The 25,541-nt window shown below is 38.1% G+C and overlaps 1 protein-coding gene across 2 annotated transcripts in view; it reads right to left on the minus strand.

Moving 5' to 3' along the window:
• The window catches only part of SYT1 (synaptotagmin 1), a 340,150-nt gene that overhangs the window by 81,119 nt on the left and 233,490 nt on the right, over nucleotides 1–25,541 (minus strand). Inside the window, exons 5-6 of one of the 2 annotated variants that reach the window (XM_065743252.1) lie at nucleotides 12,328–12,512; nucleotides 953–1,066 (exon numbers count right to left, since the gene is read on the minus strand). In XM_065743252.1, the coding sequence (XP_065599324.1) occupies nucleotides 953–1,066; nucleotides 12,328–12,512 (299 nt within the window). Of the gene's footprint in view, nucleotides 1–952; nucleotides 1,076–12,327; nucleotides 12,513–25,541 lie in introns of both variants that reach the window. The other variant, XM_065743251.1, reaches the window with a different exon arrangement.

The raw sequence follows: 25,541 nt of genomic DNA on the forward strand, positions 1-25,541 counted from the left end.
GGAAAAGCAATTCAATTCCCTACTAAAATTTCTTTCTCTAAAATTGAGGCATCATGCTCAAGGAAGTATGTTAGTTATCTTGTCTTCAGTCTTAACCCTGCAACAAATCAATAGCCTAAACCATTCTCTCTAGAAATTTAAATCTCCTTTTCCACTCTTCTAAATCACCCACCCTCCAATAAATTCCAAATTGCAGCATGTTTTAGAACAGCAAAATTAAACAGGAATCCATACCTTGAGAATTTACTATGTTAAAAAAATACTACACGTTTCCATGGATTCCATGTAGTTTTCCTAACGTGTATCCTTTCCTAAAATACAGTTCTCAAAATCAGCTCTCGACTGAAGATTCTTCCTGTTCAATTTTCCTGTTCTGTGAACTTTTTATTAGCTTTTTAGCTCCTAACTAAATTTTCTTTACCAAAAAGGAATACTTTCATGGAGAACAACAGAGATATCAATTTCATAAGGCAAAAGTGGACACGAAGAAGTGAGAGAAAGCTACTACTGGTAACTTTATGAATTTGTTAAAATATCTACTGATGAATTAACTTATTTTTATGTGCCTCCCTTTTTCCTCCCATTGTCTGTTTGCCTATGTTTTAAGTACCGAGAGGCAGAAGCTATCTTTTGCTGTTCACATGTAGGCTTCATAGTATAATGTGGCTTGATATCAATTGGTGACACTTCAATACATGACTAAAAATAATTAGAAATAACTGTATTCAGTGTTGCTTGAAGTTACAAATTCAGAGTACACCGAACGCTAACTTAGTAGTACTTCCATCATGTACCTTCAGTCTTGAAGTTTTCCTTTACCCAGGAAATTCTTCCTTTACCCTTCCTTTACAAGCTGTAAGGATTTCAGAGATATCTGCTGTACCTACAGCTATAAGTTCATTCTCCCCTTGCACACAGAGAACTGAAATGTTACAGGTTGATTGTTTCAAACCTGATTGTTCTGGAAGTCATAATCCAAAGAATATTGGATTTTCCCTAGTTTCTCCACTTCTTTCGGTTCTTCTTTCTCTTCCCCATCAGTCAGCCCAGTTTCAGCATCATCATCCTTAAGGGCCTAGAATGAAGGAATGTAGAACTAATAAATAAGGTTAACTATTATGTACTAGTTTAAATCAGGCAATATCCTCAAATCTATTTTGAAGCCATTAAAAGCAAGCATGACAGCAGAAATCCAAATATGCAGTTCACGTGTATATGTTGATACTATTTAGGTTGCTCAATACATAGTATATCAGCAAGCAAGCAATGGAAATAGGAAGAAAGCTTCTTGGAATATTACAAGCAACAGTTGTCATAAAACCTGAAAGTAGAAAGAAAATATCAACTTCATACCAAAGAATTGTTCTGGGCTCACATCGTCTCTTAAGAGGCACAAGGAGGCAAACATGCTATTAAATAAGCAAAGTCACGCATTCATTCAACTTAAGGATATCTTGGAAATGTGAAACCTGATTGTGCATGCTGTGAATCACTTGCAATTGGCAACACGCTTCTGTAGGATTACTATGATAAAGAGCATGTGTTGTGGATGAGTTCTTCCTACAATCGTATGCCAAACATTTTTCATGTTTATTTAGAATGAATATGGAAGCAAAGGTAACACCATGCCATTAGCAAATGCATGTTTCTCTTTTTCCCTCCCTCCCAAGACCAGTTTCCTTTTTATTCATTCTTCCTGTAAAGCATAGCTGAACCAAATTGATTGAAAACTGATTGTCGTTTGCTTGGAAAGAAATAAAAAAATAAAGACATACTGAACTGCTTACAGTTTTGCCTATTATATAAAACCTGCTATTTTCAAAGGAGGCTGCAGTTACACAGTGAAAATACAAAATAACGTCTTTTTTTTTTCTGTACTAGAAAGCAGAAGTATTTGCACCGTGAAAAGAGGAATTTATACAACTATTAAACCATACAAACTTCACCTACATGTTCAGTTTTATACAAGCAGATTCTTCCCTGTGTAAGAACTGAAAAATGGATAAAAGTGATGAGGAATAATTGTGGAATACATAAAAATAAAGTTTAGATTGTTAAAGAAACAATACTGAGAGCACTCATCCAGAATTCTGATTTGGACATGGCAGTATAGAATATGCTTATCTATAAGAGCCCTGTCTGGATGAAAGCCCCTTCAATATGGAGCTTCTGCCTGCACAGACAGACAATTGAGTGCAATAATAAGATTCGATCTGTTCTATTTTGTTCTTTCTTTTTTTCACAATGTGATGTAGTCTGAAGAAATCTACAGCATTTATATACAATAGGTTGCAGCTGGAGCTCTGTAGCTGAAGAGACAGTGAGGCTGGAAAGCAGCAAAACCTACGGCTGATAGTGGTTTGTGAAAACAAAATAAAAACTGCAGAAAAGCATTAACATTCTCAGTCAGCCATGAAGGAAGTGGGGGCCGTGCAATAGTTGCGTGGGTGTGGTAAGAGGAAGAATTGATCTCTGAAGTAGAAAATGTTATTTTTCAGAAGCCAGATCTAAAATTCAAAAGGTCAGGCTGAAAACTGTACAGTATTAAGCAATTATTTTTCTACTTTTTGAAAAAAAAAGCTAGCAATTCAGCTGGCATGGCACAAGTGAAATCAATGCAGCAACATTGATTTATGCAAGCTGAAGAGCTGCGTCGGAGTTAAATATCTGAATGATGGACTCTTCACTCTGTACCAGGATGTTGCCATCAGTGGGACAGGTTGACAAAGGATGAGAATCACCCCTAACGTTAGAAAAATAATACTTTCCGAACTAAAACATTTGTGTTTGGAAGGACTGGACTACCTAATAGTATTTTGAGATATTTTAATTGCAGAGCTGAGTTCCCTGGCTGTGGCACAACAATGTTTTTGTTGACAAAACAACAAATGTAGCAAGAAGATAATGTTGGAGCAAAGCCAGTCTGGACACAAATCCTACTGAACCAGACATGGGAATTTCAGGATATGGAGCTACATGATTATACCAAACACCTTGATTTCATTGGTAAAAAAATAATCTTGAGATTCTGTGATCACAAATTAAAGGAAAAAAAAAGAAAAGATGTGACTCAATCAGGCTAAGCAATTCATCAGAATGTGGAGACAACATGAAGCATTAACTCAGAATGGGAGGTGAACTTCCAGACCCACTCAATCATCTTAGTAATGCCCTAGTAGAGGACTGCGTGATAGAAGAGTGATAAACAGCTCCAGGATATCACTGTTTCTGGGATATGCACAGTCCTTTCTGCTATTACACCTACTTTTGACTTGGATTTGGTTTGAGCAGAACAATCCTGCAGCAATTCCTCTGGAACAAAATGGAGACTGCAAAGAGAACCTTCTATGATCCTCTCCAGCTATGAGGCATCTGTAACTACTGCAACAAGGCGAAAGTTACATATCCATATTCTCTCCAGAAGAATCATATACTCTTCTGCATAGCTGGTCGCATCAGGAGATATGAGAGCTTGGCTGTGTCATGTAAAAAAATTCTTACTATGTCTTTAGAAAATACAAAGGGAGCCTAAGGAGTTCTTAGAACTCTTGCAAGGCATTTCTGAAGAGCAGGCACAAAACACTGCATGATTGGTAAACGCTTCTCCATAGGTTATAAGAGTCCTACGGGAAGGTGAAAGCTATTTCCCAAGAGAAAGGGAAAATGTTTTATGTTACTCACATCAGCCGAGTAGCTATATTATTCTTCTTGACCTTGACTCAGAAACACTGAAGAAGAAACACTAAGAATAAGATGGCGTTCAGATTTGGCCAAGGTTTAGGAGTGGTGGGGGGAGGGAAGAAATGACAAATGGTTAGTTCTAAAGCTGACTGCGCGTAGCAGTTTCTAACTTCAGGAGAGGAATTTGCTTTCAGATTAGAGGACAATGCTTTAAGAAGCTGGGTCAAGGGAAGCACAGAATTTTCTCATGTCTGACGCTGCTGCTGTGTTCCACAGAGGAAGAGGAATTGAATTGCTTCAAAGTACATGAAACACCCCACAGAGATTCTCATTTTGTATTGAGATTTTCTGAAAGATCAATAATGCAATAGCACTGCAGCCCTCAATTTACAGTACACTGTATCACACCATGTTGGTTCTTACTGCTGTATTGCTACAATCAATTAAAATAAGTAGCTATATTTTATTGGTTTTAAAATAAGTAAAATATTTTTAATTATAAGCTAACTTCCAACTGAAGCCTCTTCAGCAGACATGAGTATGATCAAAAAGTCTGAATTTCTGAAATATTTTGGTTTGTAAATATTCTTTTAATTCCATGATCTCTTTAATGCTTTTCCTGTGAAATAAGCAGCATAGAAATACATTATTTCATCATGCTGAAAAACATTTATTTTTTCTAATTAGGGAAGTCCAAGAAGTTCACGGGTTAACATATAAAGAAATAAACTGCAAAGAAATGTCTGTGTTCTCTTAGATATGTATAAGTGTCTGACAAATCTATGCTTATATGTAAGTAAGAATGTCCAAAAAAAAGTGTTAGCCTGAGATAAACATTACAAGGTGACACATTCACATGTAATAAAATCAGCAAGTGGGAAAAGTTATGTTGTGTCAGGGACTGTAGCAGAGCCACACAATATATAATGTTTCCTTAGAGCTGAAAAACTAATTATTTGAGTAACCCCTCATTTAATCCTTATTTGAATAAGCTCTGTAACTAGTTTGAATCAAGGGTGCAGACATACATTTACATATGCCATTAGGATTTTCTTTTCTGTGCCATGCTTAGTCAATTGTTTCCCAGCTCATACTCTGTAGTGACTTCTACAACAAATAGAGCTAAATTACAGCAGAGATGCACAGTTCAATCTACTAGTTTCTTCTTTATTTCTGTAACATAATTAAGGGTGGTTTTACAGTCTTGTCTTCTGGGTTTTTAAAGAAAATGCTTCATTTTCTTTCTTTTTTCTTTTTTTGGTAGTTTTACCTTTGGCGTAAAAAAAGGAAAGAAAACCCAAAGCAGTGCCTGCGATTGTGGTTCTACAGACCCCACACTCTGCATTGGGTTCTTGCACTTCCTGGGCTTCCTCCCTGCTTCACTGCAGCAGTCAGCAAAAGTCTCTTGGTAATGATGCTGCCGTTCTGATGCTGTGAATATCCTTTCCTTCCAGCTTGGCTACACCAATGGACCCACATCCTGTCAATGGGTTTTCACAACTGCTATCCACCACAAAGCACAGTCCACATGGGACTCAAAGAGCTCCATGTATTTTTTTATTTAATATCTCCCTAGAGTGTACTTCGCTGCCTCCTGCAAAGCAAGGCACAGGTCACAGTCCCATCTGAGTCAATGTGGGGAAAAAAGACCCAAGAAGGTGCACTTTGCTCTTTGATTCTGGTCTCAGTTATCTTTGTGTCTTTGTTAATGCTTACTTCACAATCTATTTCAGACTGCAGAGCGTTTTTCAGTGTTGCAGGTAAGAAAAGATTTTCATTAGCAGTGTTTAAGGGTTGATTCCACTCGTGTGGTGACCTGTGGCCTCAGTTGTAAGGAAAAAGTTACCAGTAAGCAAGAAGGGAGACATGTTAGGAAGGAAAACATAATGTTGACTGCAGCCTGTAAGGTTATTTCACCATGGTACATGCTGCAGTCTGACCTCCTTCTATGCCTGCCCTGTCAATCAGCCTTCTCGTTCATGTGGTGAAGGAGGCTTTTTATAACATATGAATGATGTCCAGTCCTCAGGCTTGTGCAATGCCTGCTGAGTTGAATGGAAGAAAACAATATTATTTTGTATCAAGAATGTTCTGTGCCATGTCCAACAATGAATTTATCAGAAAGGCAATTTTTTCTCCTGTTGATGTCCATGCTTAGGAATGGCTGCACCTAATGGTGGTGCATTTCTTATCAATTTCTTTCACATTCAAATACACCACAATTCTGATGTGGCCAATTTTTACCCAGGGGGGAAAGAAAAGCCTTTAAAAATTCCTGCCTGATTCCCTATCATAAAACAGGAAAGCCTGCAATTGTAACACATTTTCTACCAGAGTCCCTCAGAAGGAAAGGCAACATTTCATTCTTTCAGCATCTGCTTTCTCTCCATGAATTAATTTAAATAGCATGTTGTGCATGAGTTTCCAGTGGCTGAGCTGGGTTTTGGCCTCTGTGAAACTGACTTTGCCATTACTGCTGTAAGACTGTCGGCCTCACTTATCAGCAGTAGTCCACACTGATGCATAGAATGACCCTGCTGAGTCCAGCATGTGATGCTCTGACACTACTTCCTTGCTTGTTATCCAGGTTTTAAATGGTCTGTTGGATTACCCAAAGGCTTTTTTTCTTTAGGAGCTCTCTGACATGAGGCCATCACAGTCAGCTTAAGAGCTCACTGAATTGTTGGAGTACTGAAATACTGATTTCAATAGAGAGATGTAGCAAATGTAAAATACAGATATGTAGATTCAAGTTGGAGCTTTTAAGTCCCCAAATAAACATTTCTGTTGTTGTTGTTGTTGCCAGTGTTTATTTGCTGAAAAAAGATTCAGACAACATCAACCCAGGGGTCTATTTTGGAAGTTCACCCTGTGGATCATGGCTGTGCGATGAACACAGGGCCCATGTTCATGAACAAAAAGATGCAAGTGCTCTTGCAAGTATGCTAGCATGCTCTGCCCCCAGCTCCATATGGCAGTGGTTCGTTGTGCTAAGCAACAGGCTGTGAGTAGGAGGCAGATTTAGGCTGCTTGGCCAGTGCATGCTGCTCAATCAATTGTTCTCCATCCTTCCCAAATGAATGGCAGACGGCCAGATGGAAGCATGCTTTGGGATAGAGCTGGCTTCTGGGCATGGGAGGACCACTCTGAGTTCTAAATTTATTTCTGTTTAAAATTTGTCATACTGTATAATTAGTGCCACATCTATTTAACAATGCAAATTAATCTAAGTATAGCTGGACATGATTTACTGGGTGCTACACAGATATAAGAAGAAAAAGTTGGCAAAGAACTACCCTTTTGGCTCATCTACATAAAGCGATAAGCTTTGACCATCCTTAAAACAGAACCTTATCAAGTATCTGATATTCTCATAACTGAAGGTTATTCTGCAATTTATACACATTATCCACCTTTCTGTTTGTAAAGAATACATCCTTTGCTTAAAAATTAAACAAATAAGTACTCCCAATAGGGTTTGAAGTTCATACTTCATTAATAAGAACTGCTGTTCTTGTTGTAGGTTACTCATTTCCAATAACTTCAGGCACTTAGTGTAGGAGCTTAGCTCTTCACATAATCAGTGGATACATGTGAATGTATTGAGAATGTGATTCAAATCACTTAATTTATGGAATAATTGCATACCTCCTAGACACAACTCATTAGGAACCTGTGAACTCTGGTCTTGAATAAACAATTCAAACTTGGTCTGTTAATCAAGAGAATGCAAGAAATAAACATCCTTGACTGCGGAAGATTCCAATGGTAAGAAATTCAGTACAGCAAATAAGACGTGTAAGTCTATATCTTCAATTCATCCTAACAGTAGGATAGGTTACAATAAAAGTAACATTAGTTATTTTAGAGGAAAAATATTGTTAAAAGGGAGGAAAATGAAATGCAGGAGTTACGTCTTCTTGGGAGTGGCTGAGAGATAGGAATGCAAATAAGCCCAGCCATGTGGCTCATAGATGTTGCTTCCATATTTCCAAGGTTATGAAGTCTAATATTAATCCATGCTAAAGCATAATTTTGCAGAAAACCTTGTAGAACATACTCATATATTACATTATATTTTAGCAAAGATGTTGCTTTCACATTTCTTCAGGAAGTTTTATGCATCCTGAACAGCTGGCTTCTGAGACAGGTGTATATAAAAGCAGTAGGATGATTGTTGGAGCCTTCGACCATCGAAGTACAATAAATGGGCTTGTTTTCTAAGAAAGACTTTTTCACATTGTTTTTTTTACTAATTTTCTGCACGCTACTATGTGCAGTATACATAGTTTCTACTATGAACTTAAAGCATGTGCACTGCACTGAGATGAAGTGACAGCCCACAGCAAGTTTCATGAGGTACCAATAATTTTACTGAATCTAAGAAAAAGACAGTAAAAATACTTATTGCTTTAGTCTAGTGTTGATATGGTGACATTTATACTAGAAGGAAATAACACTAGCAAGTTATTTTTAGGTACCAATCGATTTCAAACTTGAGCTTTCTAGTACAGTTTGACGTAATATTTGAACTACAGAAAAAATAATAAATCTTTTCGCCTACTCTAGCCTGCCCCCACCAAGAAAATACCCAATCAGTTTGGTTCAGCCTCTTGATGTGTGTACCAAAGCTACTACATATAAATCTCAGCTGAGGAGCCAGAGCTGTCAAAAGACTATATGTATCAGAGCTTTAGACTAGGTGCATCCGAACAGCAAAGTAAACCTACCGCAAGTGACAATCCAGAACAGTCATGAGACACAACACAGACAAGGAGGACATAGAAGGAAGAAATAAAAATTAAAACATCCACATACAAACATCAGAAAAAACCATGGAGAAATGACCTTTTTACAGTAGTACATTCTTATAATAATTTGCCTCCCCAGATAGAATCTTCTCCTCCCTCTAGCTCTTCACTGAATCACTGAATTGTAGGGTTTGAAATGGAGCTCTGGAGATCATCAAGTCCAAACCCCCTGCCAAAGCAGGCTCCCTACACCAGGTTGCACTCTTGGCAGAGTTGCATACCCTGCTTGAAAAAGTAACCACGGAGTGCCATAGAAATGTGTTTAAGACTGAAAGCCTTGCCTTATTGTAAACTCTCTCTCACTTCACTGCAATCAAATTTGCTCATAATCTATATTATTTCACAAACAGCTTCTCATTTAAAAATCAGACTAAAAGTTGTGTTCAGGAATGTGGTCATTTTGAAGTATAAGTCTAACAGGAAAAAAAATTATTTCACTTTCTATAATATCTAGCTATTGTCCACGACTACTGATCCAACTGAGTCTCTGTGTCAAAAAGATCTTTACCTATGTCAAATTATACAGTTCTATAAGGGTTTGGCATGGACGTGCAGGTCAGCATGGGCACTTGTAAGCTAGAAGTTCTCTTTGACAAACTAAACCAGGCTAAGCTGGAAATTATACTTCCAGAGGCTGACACTGCCAAATGCTGCTCCCTTTCAAGTTTTGTGTGCCTAGGGAACTAGGATCTTGCAAGATGCCAAGTGCCTATCAACTGCTATTATGTACTCTCAGCTGAAGGCAGCAGGTAATTAGCACTTGTACATTCAGGCTTAACAATGACTGAACTAAGCTTTTTGTTTTTTGATGACATTTAAGATTTTTGGTACTGTACATTGCCCTTTATAAAGGTAACAGATTAAAATCTTCATTTACAATTACTTTTCTATTTTTTACCCTTTTCTGTTTTATGACAGAACCTCTAAAGTGATTAATTCCTCTTTAGTGAAGTATTTTACATTTAACATTGCATTGAGCTCAGCTAGTTATATAAAGCCTGCACAAATAATTCCAGATTAAACTGTAAGAATAAAAAAAAATCACCCATGCTAACAAAAAAGTTAAACAAAAGACAGCTGAGTTTTCAAAAATTAGGAATTAAGTAGTTAGAAACTATTGAAATCAAAGGACCTAAAATGCATACACTACTGAGTGGTACGAAATCATAGGAGGTAACTCAAATCAGCCTGTTTTAGAAAGCCCAGACACTTAAGAAAACTGGATGGAGTGCTGGTGATGCAGTCACTTAATAAGTGTCCAACATTTCCATCAGCTGAGAATCTATCCATGACAGGTTTACCTGTGCAAACCAAACCATGTCAGTCAAATCACAAAATATTTGGGAAAAAGTATGTTTAAATATCTATACAGAATACTTTGAATGGAATCATCTTGAAATAGCTAACTGTACAACATTTCAAATTTGAGGTACTTTTTGGTAAATAAGGAGCCATGAATCAGCTTTTTATCAAAATTTCCCAGGGAAATAATAAAGATATTAAATTTAATACTAATTACATAATAAAATCATGCATTTTATAGATTTATTTTCTAAGAATCCATGGTCATTTATCCAGGTCCTAACAAATACAATTAAAAACACTTAATAATATATTGTCAATACAACAGTAGTCTTAAATGATACAGAACAAACTCCACATTAATATCATTAAACAAACTGCAGATTGTTTATCCTGAAATGAAATATTAGCTTTATTATCATTAGTATTATTGGTAGAATACAGCAAACAACTTTGGAAGGGATTTTTCCACAACATAATCAGAGTTCTTCCAAATTATCCTTGCTTCAATGGAAGAAGTCAGCTAAAAGTAGCCCTGAGGAAACCAACAATTGATTATGTGACTTTCCAAGTAGGGCTTATGGGGAAATAAATCACAATCGCTTAATAATAAAATCTCTAAATAAGTACAGGGAATTCACGAATCCTAAACCTGAGTGCTTAAAGAAAAAGGGTTTGTTTCACATTCATCATATGGAGAAAACAAAATCATTAAAATACCGTATCTTTTTCAAAGGAAAAACCCAAATTTCTGCTCTGTTGTATTCTGAGTTCAACCTTGCTTATCTTCCTAACCCTGAAACAGTTACATCTACATTAGTGACTTTGTGCTGGTGAGGTTGTTTGCAGATGTGAAATTGCCTTCTGTATATACTCAAAGCTTTGCGCTTCAATACACTAGTGTGGTATATGAAAAGTATCATCCCTCTTGGTGGAACCAAGGTTGAAGCTGTGCACCAGGGCACCATCTAGTTTACTCTACTGGTATAGTGTATAGCCTAGAAAAATTAACCACAGTCTAATGCATTGACATTTCAGTAATGACTACTATCCACTGAGTAACAACAACAAAAACTATCCTTTTGGAAAATGGCAATAGCTGCAGTCAGACATCAAAATTACAAGCTCTCCCTACCCGCTTTTGCTATTCTTCCCCTATCACGACTTACATGCCTGGAGAATTATGCTAACCTCTTGAAGTCTGGCTGATGAGCCCCATCAGTGGCTGTTCCATCAGTGACATCCCACCACTTGTGCCTGTCGGCTCCGTACAACTCTTAGCTACTCGGACCATGTTCTGGATCTGATGGCACTACTCCTCAGGCTCCTAGATTTAGCTTTTATTACTGATAACCAGTCTGCAAGCCCATCTTTCTTCACACGCTAGGTTCCAGATAATGGGAGGCACTACTCATTCCTTACCTCATTTTATCTTTTCTCATTGGCTGGATAAGTACTTCTTGATTACTCTGGTTCGACCTTACAAAAGGTCCTGGGTGCACAGACACATGCAATATCTTTACAGTTATTGTCTCCTACCGAAGAGGTTTCAGTTTCACATAGCAATTCCCTTTGTCTCCTTAGTACTCTTTGTCTGAAAAAATACAGCCCTTTGTCTTTGCTTAGGAAATCTGGCAATGCAGTAAGAATATGTGAATTCTTCACATTTATTTCCCTATTCTTCTTTTTACCCTCAGTAGTTTTCCCTATGAATTCTTAACACCGGAATCATAAGGAAGAAGGACAATAATCAATCCTGATTAAAAAAATAATTTTTCAGGAACATATTAACGAAGTCTGCTGCACTGAGGACTAGATCCTACAACCTTTTGCTCCTCTTTAATGAAGTAGATCTAAAGGACAAATTTGCCTGCTCACATGAAAATGATACTACTCAAAGGGCATTATGCTAATCTATTCCTCAAAGTTCCTCTGTTGACTTGCAGCTGCAAGTATATTTTGACATCTTTTAGCTCTACCTCTTGCACAAAATGAATTCTCAGTATCACTGTGCTGAATGCTCTATGCAATTTCTTTCTGTTTTCCTTTGTTTCCATGTTTCTCATTTTCTCTTCTATACTGTTGTTTGTTTCTCAGTTGACCTTATGCTTTGTGTAAAAAGAGATTCAGAATACCGATCTATGTTTGTTTATCACCTGTGCTCAGAACTACTGCTAGAAAGATATAAATGCTATACTTACTCTTGGTCAAAGTCCTGAAAAAGACTGTTGAAAATTGCACACATTTGCTATATTTCTGTGACAGCCAAGATATTCTCAATAAACTTTATCCTTCCAGATGTGTCATTACAAATCTGTTCATTTTATTAGCAAAGGAGAGAAACTGTTTGGCTGCTTTATCAGTGATGCCATAAACATATTCACCCTTTTAAGGTACTATTGAGAAGATGCTGACAATCAGTCCTCTCTTCACAGAGCCACTATCAAGGCGACAAGCACAACATTTTTTGTTAGACACAAGCAGAATTCTGCAAACATAACTCAAGAGTTGAAGAAAAGGAGAGGTACTTTACCTGGTCTTTCATGGTTTTCCCTAAATCTTTAACATCTTTCATGTTAATAGCATTCTTCCCTCCCTTCTCCTTCCCCTTCTTCTTGTTCTTCTTTTTGAACAAACATTTCTTACAGAGACAAAAGCAGCAGGTAAGGATTAATAGGACTGCAACTATGGCTATGGCTATTAAGGCCCAAGGTGGCACTGGAAGAGAAAAAGAAACAAAAAAGAGAAGGTGGCAAGCTGTTAGTAGCGTTAAATTTAGAAACAAGCACATTTCTCTTACAGCTGAATCTTTTGCAAAGAAAATGCCTTGCAGAAATGCCTGAAATTCTTTCTAAAACACTCCGTCATCTTTTGTATATTTCTCCCAACTGAGCGTTTGCACACACAGTGCCAATATCTATCTATTTACATGCCTGGTGACACATATCAAATTAACTTGCAGCTATTCTGAATAAATCAACCACCTGAAAACAGTACGTCCAAAATATTTACACCGTGCAGATCTGGAAAACGTTCAGCATACTTAGGCAGTTGTTTGCTTTCTTTAATCATCTCCACAACCCACCTGGCATTGTGGCTGAACTGGGTAGAACTGGCCAGTAATTTCCCTGAATTTTCAAAACAGCATCAGATCCAACAGCAAATTTTGATGAAATTCTCTGCCTGCTGCTGTATAGGCTCCTCACAACACAGCACAGGTCAAGGTCACCAGTAAACACTGACCAAGAACATATTACTGGCCAATCCAAGGGCATGTGTGCTATTAGTCATACCCTAGCAGAGTTGCAGTACATAGATAGCTATATTTTCATCCATATTTTCTTATCAAGAAAAGCATTTATTCAATTTATTCATTCTGTCCAGGAATCTGTACACAAGTATGAATAAGCAATGCAAAACACTTACTGTGATAAAATGGTCTTGTTAAAACACCAGAATATTGGAAAAAAGGAGTTAAGAAGATGACACTCAAACAGTCCAGGAGGGAATTATCTTCACACAACTCAATTTTAATGACCACAGATCCCAACATTGAACACAGAACGCTGGATAAAACTTTAAGTGTTTTAGTGTCATTTTCTAAAATCTCTAAATGCACTCAGTCCACCAGGTCTGCAACTTACTCTCTGAGTGTGTTACCTAGAGGTCTCTCATACGATACAGAACAAAACTGACAAGTGAATCAAATTTGACATGTTGACGTCAGTGAATCACAGAAGGGAATGGACAGTATAAATAGAGAAAATTAATTGCTTAAAGGAGCTAAGCAGAGTGCAAAGCATGGTCACAGGAAATTCGACTAGAAATTATCAGTTCAGAAAGAGGACAAAGCACCTATACTTTCTTTACTCTATGTTTAATGACTTTGATTTCTAACTTTCATTCAAAAGTCCTTGGTGACAGATACAAAAATAATGTAGAAAAAGAGTTAAACAGTAATTTTTGTAATACATTTTGTGCCTCTAAATGTTCATTAAATGCAGCTGCTAAAAAAGAGAAGCTATACCATATGTAGAACAAATGAGAACTGATTACTAAACAAATGAATGTTAAAAGATGATGTGAACAGATTAACAGCTGTTTATGAGAAGTATTTTATGGAGTCAGCAGCAAGAATTCTGCAATAAGAGTTGCATTAAATCTGCACTTATCACAACTTAAAATCTGTATTTGATGCATTAATGCTTTCATTTTTGCTTCAGATCTGGTGCAATGGTAACAGTTCATAGCATGCCTGACTTCTACAAAATTTTGTCTTTTCACCCAGTACTCATAAATGTAAAGTGCTGGTTTTCACAGTTTGTCCTTTTCAAATTTAAACTTCACAGGTATACTTACACCGCGTTAAACACATAGGCTTTGACATAGTATTTATAGAATGCTATACTTTTTACTTAAGCTAATTCATAAGAGTTATGTCAATAACGAAATGAATGATGCACCTAAATTTATCAGCTATTTGTTCTGCCGCCTTTCCAGGAATGCTCAAAGCACAGTGTAAGGCAACACAGGGAGCAACGAGAGTATGGTTTGGGTTCTGCTGGCAGGATAGCACTGTGGGAGGAAAGAAAGGCAGAGCACATCACATGCAGCTAAGCTGGGAGAACCAAGGAATTGAGGAGACAGGGAATGTGGGGAGGATATATAAATATGCACGCTACAGATGAAAAAGCTTGTGTAGGTAGTGAAGTCAGGTGCCTGTGTGCTGAAGCTGTTGTGCAAAGTGGTATTCTGGCACTGTTGCCACGGTTCTCTGAAGCATGAACAATGTAGGATGCCTTGGGGAGAATTTCAAACACTTGCAGATACCTCACTTATTTTTTTTAATAATACATTGTCTGCTTTCATCTATTTGTAATTTAATTTCACCCAATAGCTCTTATGATGCAATTAAATGTGCACCAAATTAATATTTGCGACACCAAGAATTATACAGAGTCCTTCATTTATCTGCTCAAAGAAAATGTGCTTCAATTTTATTACAGAAAGCATAAGCAGTAAAGAATAAAAAATTGAGGTAATCCAGAATCTGGATATTTTCCAAAACATCTTTAACGTTCAAGTTTGAGAAAAAACAAAAAGGAATGGATTCTTTTTCTGCAACAGAAGTGCACTGTCCCTGCCAAGGAGAAGTCCCAGTAGAACACTGCCACCAACAGAGATTGCCCAATCAAATACTGCTGGCAGTGGATATCCATGTTAGATGTAAGAGAAGTGCAACATATCATTATCACTAGCTTTGAAACGATGCCTTTCAAAAACATTATCTAACTAAATGTTATTGTCTTTACATAATGCAGGCAAGATTTTCCAAAATTTTTATAGACCAGAGAAGCCTGAATTCCAGAAAGAATTTTTATAGACCAGAGAAGCCTGAATTCCAGAGAAAAAGATAATTCTAAAAGGTAGTTTTGGACAGCCCAGAATAAAATGACCAAAGTCACTCAAACTTTGGAAGTGACAAAACTACAGTCTTTAATATTCTGGCATACCAGCTGTGAATGACATATACAAAAACCTTATGGACAGTGTATCAACCTGTTATTGCTAAGTGGCTCCCTTCAGCTATTCATCATGCTTAAATCTAGTTAAACTTTCCCACACATAAGATGTTCACATAATTTCATTTTCCTAGTGATCCACAGTAAGAATCTACAGTTTGAAGGCTACCTCCATCTATATGAAATCAGTTTGATCAGGTTTAGTAGTGTACTCTGAAACCTCTGTCCGTCTTTGGACATGAGCCATTAAGCTAAAGGCCTCTGCAGCAGACATGGGTGACACAAAAAACACAGATCCTGACCAAGTGATAGAGATATATCAGTGAGCCAGAAGCTTCTTGTACAATTTGTCTTTCCTAGTGCCAGCACAAGGGGGTGCTTTGAAACAAGCAATACTTAAGTAAGCTGTCAAGGAAAAGCTATGGCTTTAAGTATAATTAATATGTGCATAAGCTTTCTGGTATTTCAGTGCTATTTTCTTTGTTCTGCCCCTGTGGTCTTAAAGACACTGTCATGAATCACTGCATGATTTGGTGAACCTCCAAGGCTCTTACAGACAAATCTATAGGAGGAGATCTGCTGAGGTAGCATAGTTAGTAAGCAAAATTTTTAATTAGTCTTATTGATCCAACCCAAACAGTGTACACTCAGAAATGCTGGAGTGGAGTAAGAGGAATCTGCAGGAAAAATGAAATGTGTGGCTTTTCCCTGAGCAATAGTAGAGCACTGGGAAGAATAATGTCTCCAGGATTGTGTTGATAATGGAGACATTTTTGGTACAAAGACTGCATCCTTCACTCATGCTGAACATCAGTTAGAAATGGAAGCAGCTAAAGAAATTGTGAACTCTCTCTCTCTTTCTGTGCTGTTTCCTACCATTAAGGTCAGACAGGGTTGTGTGCATACTGTGGGCCACTCGATGCGTCTGTATCCATTTCACAAATATGGCAGCTGTGGTGCACTGACATTACCATTTCAGTTTGGATGTAATAGTGTGATGAGGCAGATCTCCAGACCATCCCCACTTACAGTGTGCAAGATCTGGGAGGGCATGATTTAGCTCTCATGGAAGAGCTACAAATTGTGCCCTTTATATAAACATATCCTTACTTAGCCTTACACAAAATGCTTGGAGAGATACATGTCTTGGGTCTAGAACTGACATTCCTGTCAGACAATCTAAAATTATCAAATGCCTCAGAGGACATTCGGCTCCCGAGGAAAGACAGTAAGAGGGAAGTCACAAAATGTGTAACAGCATCAAAGTGCTGTAGTCTGTAAAAGAGAATAAAATCCTTCATCCTAATAATTTTTCTCCCTTTCTGCGTGTAATGTCAGAGGAAACCTCATTAGCTTAAAAAAGAATCTGAAGAGAAGGAAGGTCAAGAAAGAACTGAAGAGAGAAGGCTGAATTAAAAAGCAAAGACTTCCATACCAAGAAAGCTATCTAATGACAACTCCCAATTAAGCAATTAACAGCCCCATTTAAATTGTGACAGCAAAGGACTATCAGATGATGGCAGATTTCATATTACAGTACAAAGGAGGCTCATGGTATGTTGCAATTGATAAATGTTAATAACCTATGTTTCAGAGGGGGCATGGTACTTAACAGGAAGGTGCAACTATCACATAGCTGTATATGAAGCACTACACATTAAGCTCAATCTCTGGTCATCTAAGCATGAGAGTAATGGCAGCTTTCATTTATTAAACTGCAGTTTTATTGTAGCTTTTTTGCATTTAAAGCTTCCGTTCAGAAGCAAAAATAATACATAGCCATATTCTTTCTCTTATCAACTCCCACAGGGACAGATTCTGGGAACCCATTTGACTTTCATTAGAAATTATTTAAAAAAAAAGATGTACTAAGAGCAAGGACCCAATGGATACCACCATTAAAAGCAGAAAGGATACAATAGTAATCAATGTAAAGAAAAGGAAAAACTGATATATGGTAGAATTACTTGTAAAGGAGGCAGAGAAAAATTGCAAATATGTACTTAAAAGTACTGGTGATTAAATGCTAACCTTCAGGCTTACACAGCTATATATCCTCTTATATTACTCTTATATATGAAACCTTGCTTTAACAGCCTGTTTGCAAAACACTATTTTCACATTCTTACATTTATCTCAGATTTTTTATGTGTTTGAGTTAATGGCTTTGACCTATTACTAAAAGGAGCCTTTACTAAGGTTCCTGTTAAAAAAAATGCTCTTATGCTTCATTGTCCCTTTTTTACTTGAGCAATGTGCTGTTGCATAATACTCTTGCCATGAATATTTTATGGAAGTTACTGAGGATTTAACTGAGCTAAGAGATGCATGTTTTGACAGTGAAAGCTCCCCACGTGAATACAGTCTGTGGAACCGTGCTGATTACATGGGCTTCACTCACTGAATGTACTCCTGTCTGTATCTAGTTTGTTAGATATACTCATGTGAAATTATGCCAACTTCATAAGGTTGAACATTCATGTCGTTACAAATAAACTGATACTGAATTTAGCAGGAATCCTATATATAGCTACAAATTTAGCTGAAGAGGTTGGTCCACTCGAGAATCTGATGCATGCTTCAGGGAAGTCAAAATGCTTTAAATGACCAAAATATTTACCTGAAAGTGAACCACATCTACTATGAGAATTTCTGAGTCTATTACATTTATTATTGTTAGTATTAATTCACCTTTTAGGGAACGTAGGAGCTACAGGTTGTGAAGAAACACATCCACCCAGTTGTGCAGAGCAGGACTATTCCAATCTCTCTCCCTCTCTTCCCATTCTCTCTCTCTCCCCCTCTTGCCTATGCATTTTGTTCCTTTTCTCCCTCAGGTCCTCACTGCTCAGTCTCAGCAGCTCCCTTCTCCTCATCTCCTGAGATACGTGGCTGAAAAGGCAAGGCCAGGAAGTCTCCAGGTGAGACTGGACAGCGAGGAAGTGAAGCTGCTGAGATGTCTCCTTGACAGAAGCACTTCAGAGAGATCAGCAGGGTTTTCAGGCTCAAGTATCAGGTTTCATATGAATAAATGCTAAACCAAAAGTAGATCCTCTGTTAACCAGCTCATCCTCTCTTGTACTCAAAATTAAATAGAGTACAAGCAAAAGAGAGTTAAAACGAATTTCCCCTCTGCTGGTTGTACCGCTGTTGGTCTGGGCTCTCACTCAGGCTTCTTTTCAGCTCAGCCATCATCTCTGAGAGACACAATGCAATGCTACCAGCTTTCCTCTCATCCTCCCACAGCTTTGAGTCCTCCCACATGCTCTGCCTCCCCCTTCCTTGGGCACCTCCATTACATTTCACCCATTGACTTCTACAGAGAGGCATATCCCCACTGCTTCCAGCATGTCGGCCCACTGGTATGCAGCAGCCCAGAGAAGAAACCAGCAGCCCATCTCTCTGCTGCAAAACACTGTGAAAGGCTGCAATGCTGCCCAGTTCAACAAATGTAACACCTTTCCCTGTCCAGCAAAACCACTGCATCACTTACTACAGAAAATGGAGTAGAGAAAGGAAAAAAAATGTTGGAAAATGCTTTCTAATCAAGTGGATAATATTTTTAGACTGATGCTTCCTATCAGTTCATTATATCTACCACCATACAGCTTTTAAAATAAAATAAATGAATTCAGGCTCTAGATAATTGCCAGAGAAAGCACCGGACACAGTGAGCAGCTGGCGAAGATGAAGCAAGCTGGAGCCTCAAACCGGATCTGGAAGCCAGACAGGTTTGCTGAAGGCTTTCCAAAAACAGTGTATGTATCAACAGCAGCTGAGTCCAAATACTTCCCTGAGAAGGCACAAAACAACTCATGAAGCTAATATTCAACACTGACAAACAAATCTGCAGAAGCTTGAGATGACTGTTTTCCATCATGTGGACAATGGCAATTTGTGATTAAGGAGCATTTCACTTTTCCCATGACACATACTACACATTTCACTCTGATTGATAGTTTATAGGAAAGTACAACAAAAAGTCATGAAACTGCCACTGACTTCAAACTGGAATTTGAAAATGGACAAAATACTCCTATCATACCAATCTTAGGACTCAGAAATCAAGAGAGTCAAAAGTAATGAAATTGATGGGATAGAAAACAAGCAAACAAGCAATTATGCCTATGTGTATTTGATTTTCTTAGCTGATTTCATTCATTGTATGCAATGAACGTTTTTTGTTTTATTTTACTTCTCAGTTTCTAAGCACTTGGGAATACATTTCTGTTACATTTTCAAGTCTTTCCTTCCAAGTATGAGGAGCAGTTTGAATTTTTTTCTTGAAAAGACGAATTGCATTCCTTACCAGAATTAGTCATTCATTGTACACGTTCAATGTTGGAACTTTTAAAATTAGATAAAAAAATCTATTGCTAACAAAGAAAAAGCTAATTTGGCACATTTTGTTATAAAATATTATGCAGATATAAAATTCTTTAAAAAAAAAGGGACTGATTTATGTTTTCTAAGAAGATTAAATTATAGAAACGCTCTCTCTTTATGTGAATGTTCTGTTAACATATATAAACACAACATGGGATGCTACTTCATGCAGGTTTCATAGAATCACAGAGGTCCCTGTCCCTGACCCCCAGCTGCCCCTCCCCTGACACAGCTCCATGCCATTCCCTCGGGCCCTGTGGCTGTCACAGAGCAGAGCTCAGCGCTGCCCTCTGCTCCCTGCAGCCGCCATGAGGACTCCCCTCAGCTCCTCTGCTCTGGGCTGAGCACACCAAGGAACCTCATCCGCTCCTCACATGTCTTGCACTCCAGCCCCTTCTCCATCTTCATAGCCCTCCTCTGGACACCCTCCAATAGTTCTATGTCCTTCTGATACAGTGGCACCCAAGCTGCACCCAGTACTGGAGGTGAGGCTGCACTGCGCAGATCAGAGCACAACAAGCTTTCCCTTTTCCCTGCTGGCAGTACTGGGCCTGAAGTACCCCCAGGGTACAGTTGGCCCTTTTTGCTGCCAGGGCACACTGCTGACTCATTCAACCTGCTGCCAACCAGAACCCACAGGTACCTTTCTGGAGGACTGTTCTCTAGCCCAAACTGTACCACTAGGACACCTCTTCCACTTTGCTTCTTCCCAAGCCAGAGGTGCATTTCCAGGTTTTCTGCTGTGCTGTTTCATACAAAACTGTAGGTGTGGAACAGGGTGACCACTGTCCTGTTCTATGCTCTAGGCTTGCAGGGTACCCAGGCCCTTATAACTTCAGAGCTGTAGTATAAATTAAGAGACTAAAGTTCTATTCGTCATTATGTTCTACTTTGATAACAGTTTTTTCATATCTTATTTAAAGCTTTAACGACATTTTTTTCCTGACTTCTGCCATTTTATTATCCAGACAGCAATATTGTGTCCAGAATCCATACACTCAAAGCACTCACGTTCGGGATGGTAAATGGTAAGCAGAATTTACTCATTTCTCATTTATACCAGAGTGATAAATTTACCTACTAAAAGAATCCTTCTGTTCCATGGATTCATTGCCAGATCAGATTTTCATTTGTCTTCTTAATGAAATTTCTGCAGAACTTCTTAGTGAACTTTACTACTTCTCTATGTGAATAAAGACCAAATGTTAAAATGCAAAGTATTTCTAACTTGTGAATAATCAAACTCTTTCTATTTATAAAAAGTATGACAAGATTTCCCTTGGGATATGATCTTTTGCCTCTATGCACTACACAGTCCAGCAGAGCTGTATTATTGACTTTGAACAGACGCTAAGCTGGTTTATATATTTGCTTTTATCAACTCCTTTAACTGGCCTGGGATGAACCTATTTTTTACTCTCTGATATACAAGATCAAGACAGGCTAAAGACTCACCTACAGCACAGAGGGTAGTACCATTATATATGTGTGTGTACATATACCAAAATGTATATATGTATTTATATCAATGCATTATATCTGCCATTAAATTATTCAAGAAACATGCATTCTGCAGTTAAAAATCATGGAAACAGTCCTTTTCTAAAACTGATTAATATTTTCAGATACATAAATGAGTCTTTGCTGTTGTTTCTCTTTTTCTCCTTGTTAACCATTTCAACAGGAATGCATTTGCATACTTAAGCATGACAAGCAGTGAGAAAAGCTAATTTCTAATAAGTTTGGGAGCTCTTTTATATCTTCAATGTCCAGAATGATTTAAAAAATTAATTTCATACCGGTAGTTGTGAAAAATCAATTATAAAAACAATCAAGAAGCAAACAAAAAACAATCTCCTTCCAGACAGATTTTTTTAAATACTTTTTTTTTTCCAGGAATGTAGGATCAGTTGAACTATGTAGGCAGCAATAATATGGAGTATGAAAAACCATGTATTTTTTTTTTGTGATAGGAATGTATCTGTAAAAGTATATTTCTTTTTCTGGGTGATAGTGTGTGCCTAATGAAATCAAGTGAATGCCTGCATTCCTTGATCTGTTACTTAAAACATACTGATATAACTTTGAACAAGATTATTTAATTAAATATTATCATTATTAATAGACTCTCATTTGTGTGTGGGTAGTGCCCAAAGGCACTGACTCAGAAGAAATGCCTTACCAGATTAGATACTGCACACAGATGAAACAAAAAAGCAGACTGGCCTGAGAGGCTTTGCAGTATAAGTTCCCAAGTCTTTGGCAAGTATGTGGGCAACTCAGTCCAACCAATTGCTCACAGGGCCAGACCCTGACTCATACATCAGCCTACGACAAAATGGACCAGGCTGGTGAACTGACAGATCCAGTCCACCCAAGCACAACACCCAGCACACTGTTGTGCACAGGCCTTTCTAATAAACCTTTTTTTTTTTTTTAACCTCAGAAGGTCCTCTTAAGATCCTGCTCACTTCTGACATGAATGCCCACTTTCTGGGGGACACCCAGACAGCCAGCTTGGCACCTTCACGGTGTGCCAGTGGATGAGGTTACAGCCAAGACTAAGCCCTGAGCAAAAGACATAAAAAACCTAGAATCCTTCAAAGTAAGTGCTCAAGTCATCTGGATTCTTGAAGCAAAAGCAGTTAGCACCAGACAACCCAGCTTTCGACCGTGGCCCTTTCTAGTCTTCCAGATCAAGCTTGAAATCAAAACAGAAATTGTTCCCCAGGCTCTCAGGCAACCATGAAAACAGTTGGCAGAGGGCAGCTTGTAATATGAATGCCCCAAGCAAAAATAGAGTACATCAATAACTCCACACAATCTAGGCTGTGACCTTCACTCTTTCCCAGAAGGCATTTCTTGCACATGAGTTTTTGAGGCACCTCAGGAGGAGGCTCACATTCAAGCTGAGTTTGGAGACAGTCCAACACATGTGCTATTCCATACCTTGGCTGACTCTGTTGATCTGGGTGGGATAAGTGCATCTACCGTAAGACATTAGAAAGATAAAGTTTGATGGAATTCATGTCATTATACTGCTAATACAAAAAAAAAAAAATACTGATTAATTGCATTATTCACTGACTGTATACAACCTTAGTCTATTAGGCAAAATGTTGTTTTCATCTGCTATTTAAAACAAAAACTGACCTTTCTGTATGTCCGGTTTTATTTCAAAAGACTAAAGAAAGGAATCTAAATATGGTTTGTGTCCTTGCCAAGTATTTCAGTCTCCTTTATTCTTCAAGAAGCTATCAAGGCTGCAGCCCATATATTGGGAATGGCCTTCGTAGGGAGAAATCTATTTTCAAGATACAGTTAAGGTTAATAGCCATGTTGTTCTTTTTCAGAAGCTCATTTAGCAGCACTATTATGATGAAGATGATGATGATTGATTACTAACTTCTGCCTTTTTGCACAAAAAGCACCATTCCTGATTGGCTGACTAGAAATGCGGTAATGGTCATTAACTTTGTTGCAGGAACCACTGCCAAAGTGATAAATAGATTTGGTTTACATTAGCTACCAGCCTAAAAGCATCATTTGACCTCATTAATAGCTCTAATCAAATCTGGAGCTATGCTCCCTAAGAAGGAAGACTGTCCTTTTCAGAATGGCAACTCAGAGTGTTTTTTTCTTCGTTTCTTACAAACACAGAAGTCGAAAGCTTGTTCCATTGATGTAAGGCCAATTCTATACATTCATTTTGCTCTTCTTTTTTAGACTGAGACAATTCAAAACTGTTCTTAGGAAGCATTAAAAGCTACCCATGTCTCTCTTTTTTACCAGAGCCAGGGAAGCTGCACTTCGGAAAAATGGTCAGTTTGCCAAAGGTAACAAGAACATGTTTTTTGTTTGTACATGTTTGGAATTCCATGTTAGCATGTTGAAATCTGCATCAAAATCATACATCTGGTTTATGTATTTAGTCCTTCAGATCAGTGAAGGAAAAAGCTGCAGACTACATTTTGATATCTTAGTCCAGATTTCCTTCATCCTGTCTGCAAATTGTTTCCTGCATCCTTCATCTTTACTTCTGTGAGGTACACTCATCACTCTTGCTGTGCTTCTAACTATGCAATCTAGAAATGTTAGAACTTATTAATTTAGCAAACCTGGAACTTGTTTTCTCACATGTTGTGCTTCGGTCTTCTGCTAATTAGCCCGAATAATTAATTCATGCAAGCTGTAGTCAGCCCCTGTATTCAGCTTGGCTATGACTGTATGTTACAGCTGCAAACTAAAGCTGACAATTTTGGGGATGATGTGGATCTCAAGGAAGGACTGTTTTCTAAGCACACATACCATCTTGGGATACAGCACACAATATTTCTGTCCAATGTAGATGAAAGCAGGCAGTTTGCCCCATGTTTACTTTGTCTTGTTAATATCGTGGACTACCAGCAAATGCAACTACTATCAGTTTGTATTTCAAGATAGCAACTCTCCCTAAAATATCTGCTTGAGTACTTTTATCTGCTTTCTTTTTTTCTTTTTAAACTGGACATAAAATAGAGGTGAGATATGATACTGCAAGCTTTGGCACAGAGCAGGAACCATAAAAAGATGACCCTTTTCACCAGTTTCTGTATTCTATTTGGCGAGTCTTCCTTATTTTAAAATTTAGCAATGCTGAGAAGGGAACAAGAAAGCAGTTCACCCCTCTCACTGTGGCCTATAATCTGAGTTATTTCCTACATAATACCGTGAGTTCAACATAAGCTGAAAGTGCTGTCAATCATTATAGCTTCCAGCTTGATGAAGGAATGTAAACTGAGTCTCTCAGTTTCCAGGAGGAATGCTCTGACATTCAGATTAATATACAAGAAGTGGAGAGCTGTGCTAACAGAATTGTATCAGAAGACTTGGCCTTCTTCAATTCCTACCTCTACCCTTACCAACTGCCTCCCCCCAAAAAAGAGCTACAGACATCTGTCCTCCAAAAGGGAATTTTCATTTCCAAGTGTTAGGAGGACAGATGAACCTGTCTGCTGCTCTGAGATATGTGTTCAGGGTTTTGGATGGAAACCTTCTATCTTAATCCCTGCATCTGGCTTGCTGCTGGACAGCCAGCCTGCAAGGCTTTCCATTGTTCTGAGACCCCTTGACTCCCACTGGTGCTGAGTTTGAAGTCCAACCATGTAATACAGAATACAGGCCGCAAGCTGTTCCAAAATATGTCAATATTTTTTTTTCCTGGATATGACAGAAAGAAATAAATCTTCTCTCAGTACCAGAGTCCACCTTTGATTATCTGCACTAGGTGTCAGTTTTGCCTTACAGTGCTCAGATGAAAACCAGACACATTCTAGGCACTTACATCCCTTGTGGGAGTTAATTGTACAAGCTCCATTGACAGAAAGAGCATCACCTTCCTCTGTCTCCTTCTGTAGTGCCCTACTGATACTAGGTGCGCTCAGCACAGACTGATCCTACAGGTATGTCCAAGCCCGACTTTCTCCACTAAGTTAAGCACCCCTTTAAGGGCAGTCCGAAAACTCAGTGCTGAAATGTTACCGGCTTCTCCTATTCACTGAAAAGAAATCTGGAAGCAGAACCTTACTCTAACTCTGAAAATCAATTATTTGACATCCCTCTGTGACTTCAGCAAATGGTCATCAGGGTCTGATGCAAGTTTTCTATGAAACCTGGATCTTTAGTCCTCTGGACTAACTCCATGCTCATGGTTTTTTTTATCAATGAAGTGCTTTCAGAACAAGGAGCTGCTAACTGGTATAATCAGGGATAAGTGTTATTTTCCTTTTAAAGAAAGAAAGCCAGGAGAAGATGGCCTGTGACTTGCTTTAGGGTTTACAAAGAATGTTACTAAAACCTG

Source organism: Cyrtonyx montezumae, unplaced genomic scaffold, assembly GCF_038088225.1.
Source record: "Cyrtonyx montezumae isolate F1298 unplaced genomic scaffold, pur_monq_1.0 scaffold_3, whole genome shotgun sequence".
NCBI lineage: Eukaryota > Metazoa > Chordata > Aves > Galliformes > Odontophoridae > Cyrtonyx > Cyrtonyx montezumae.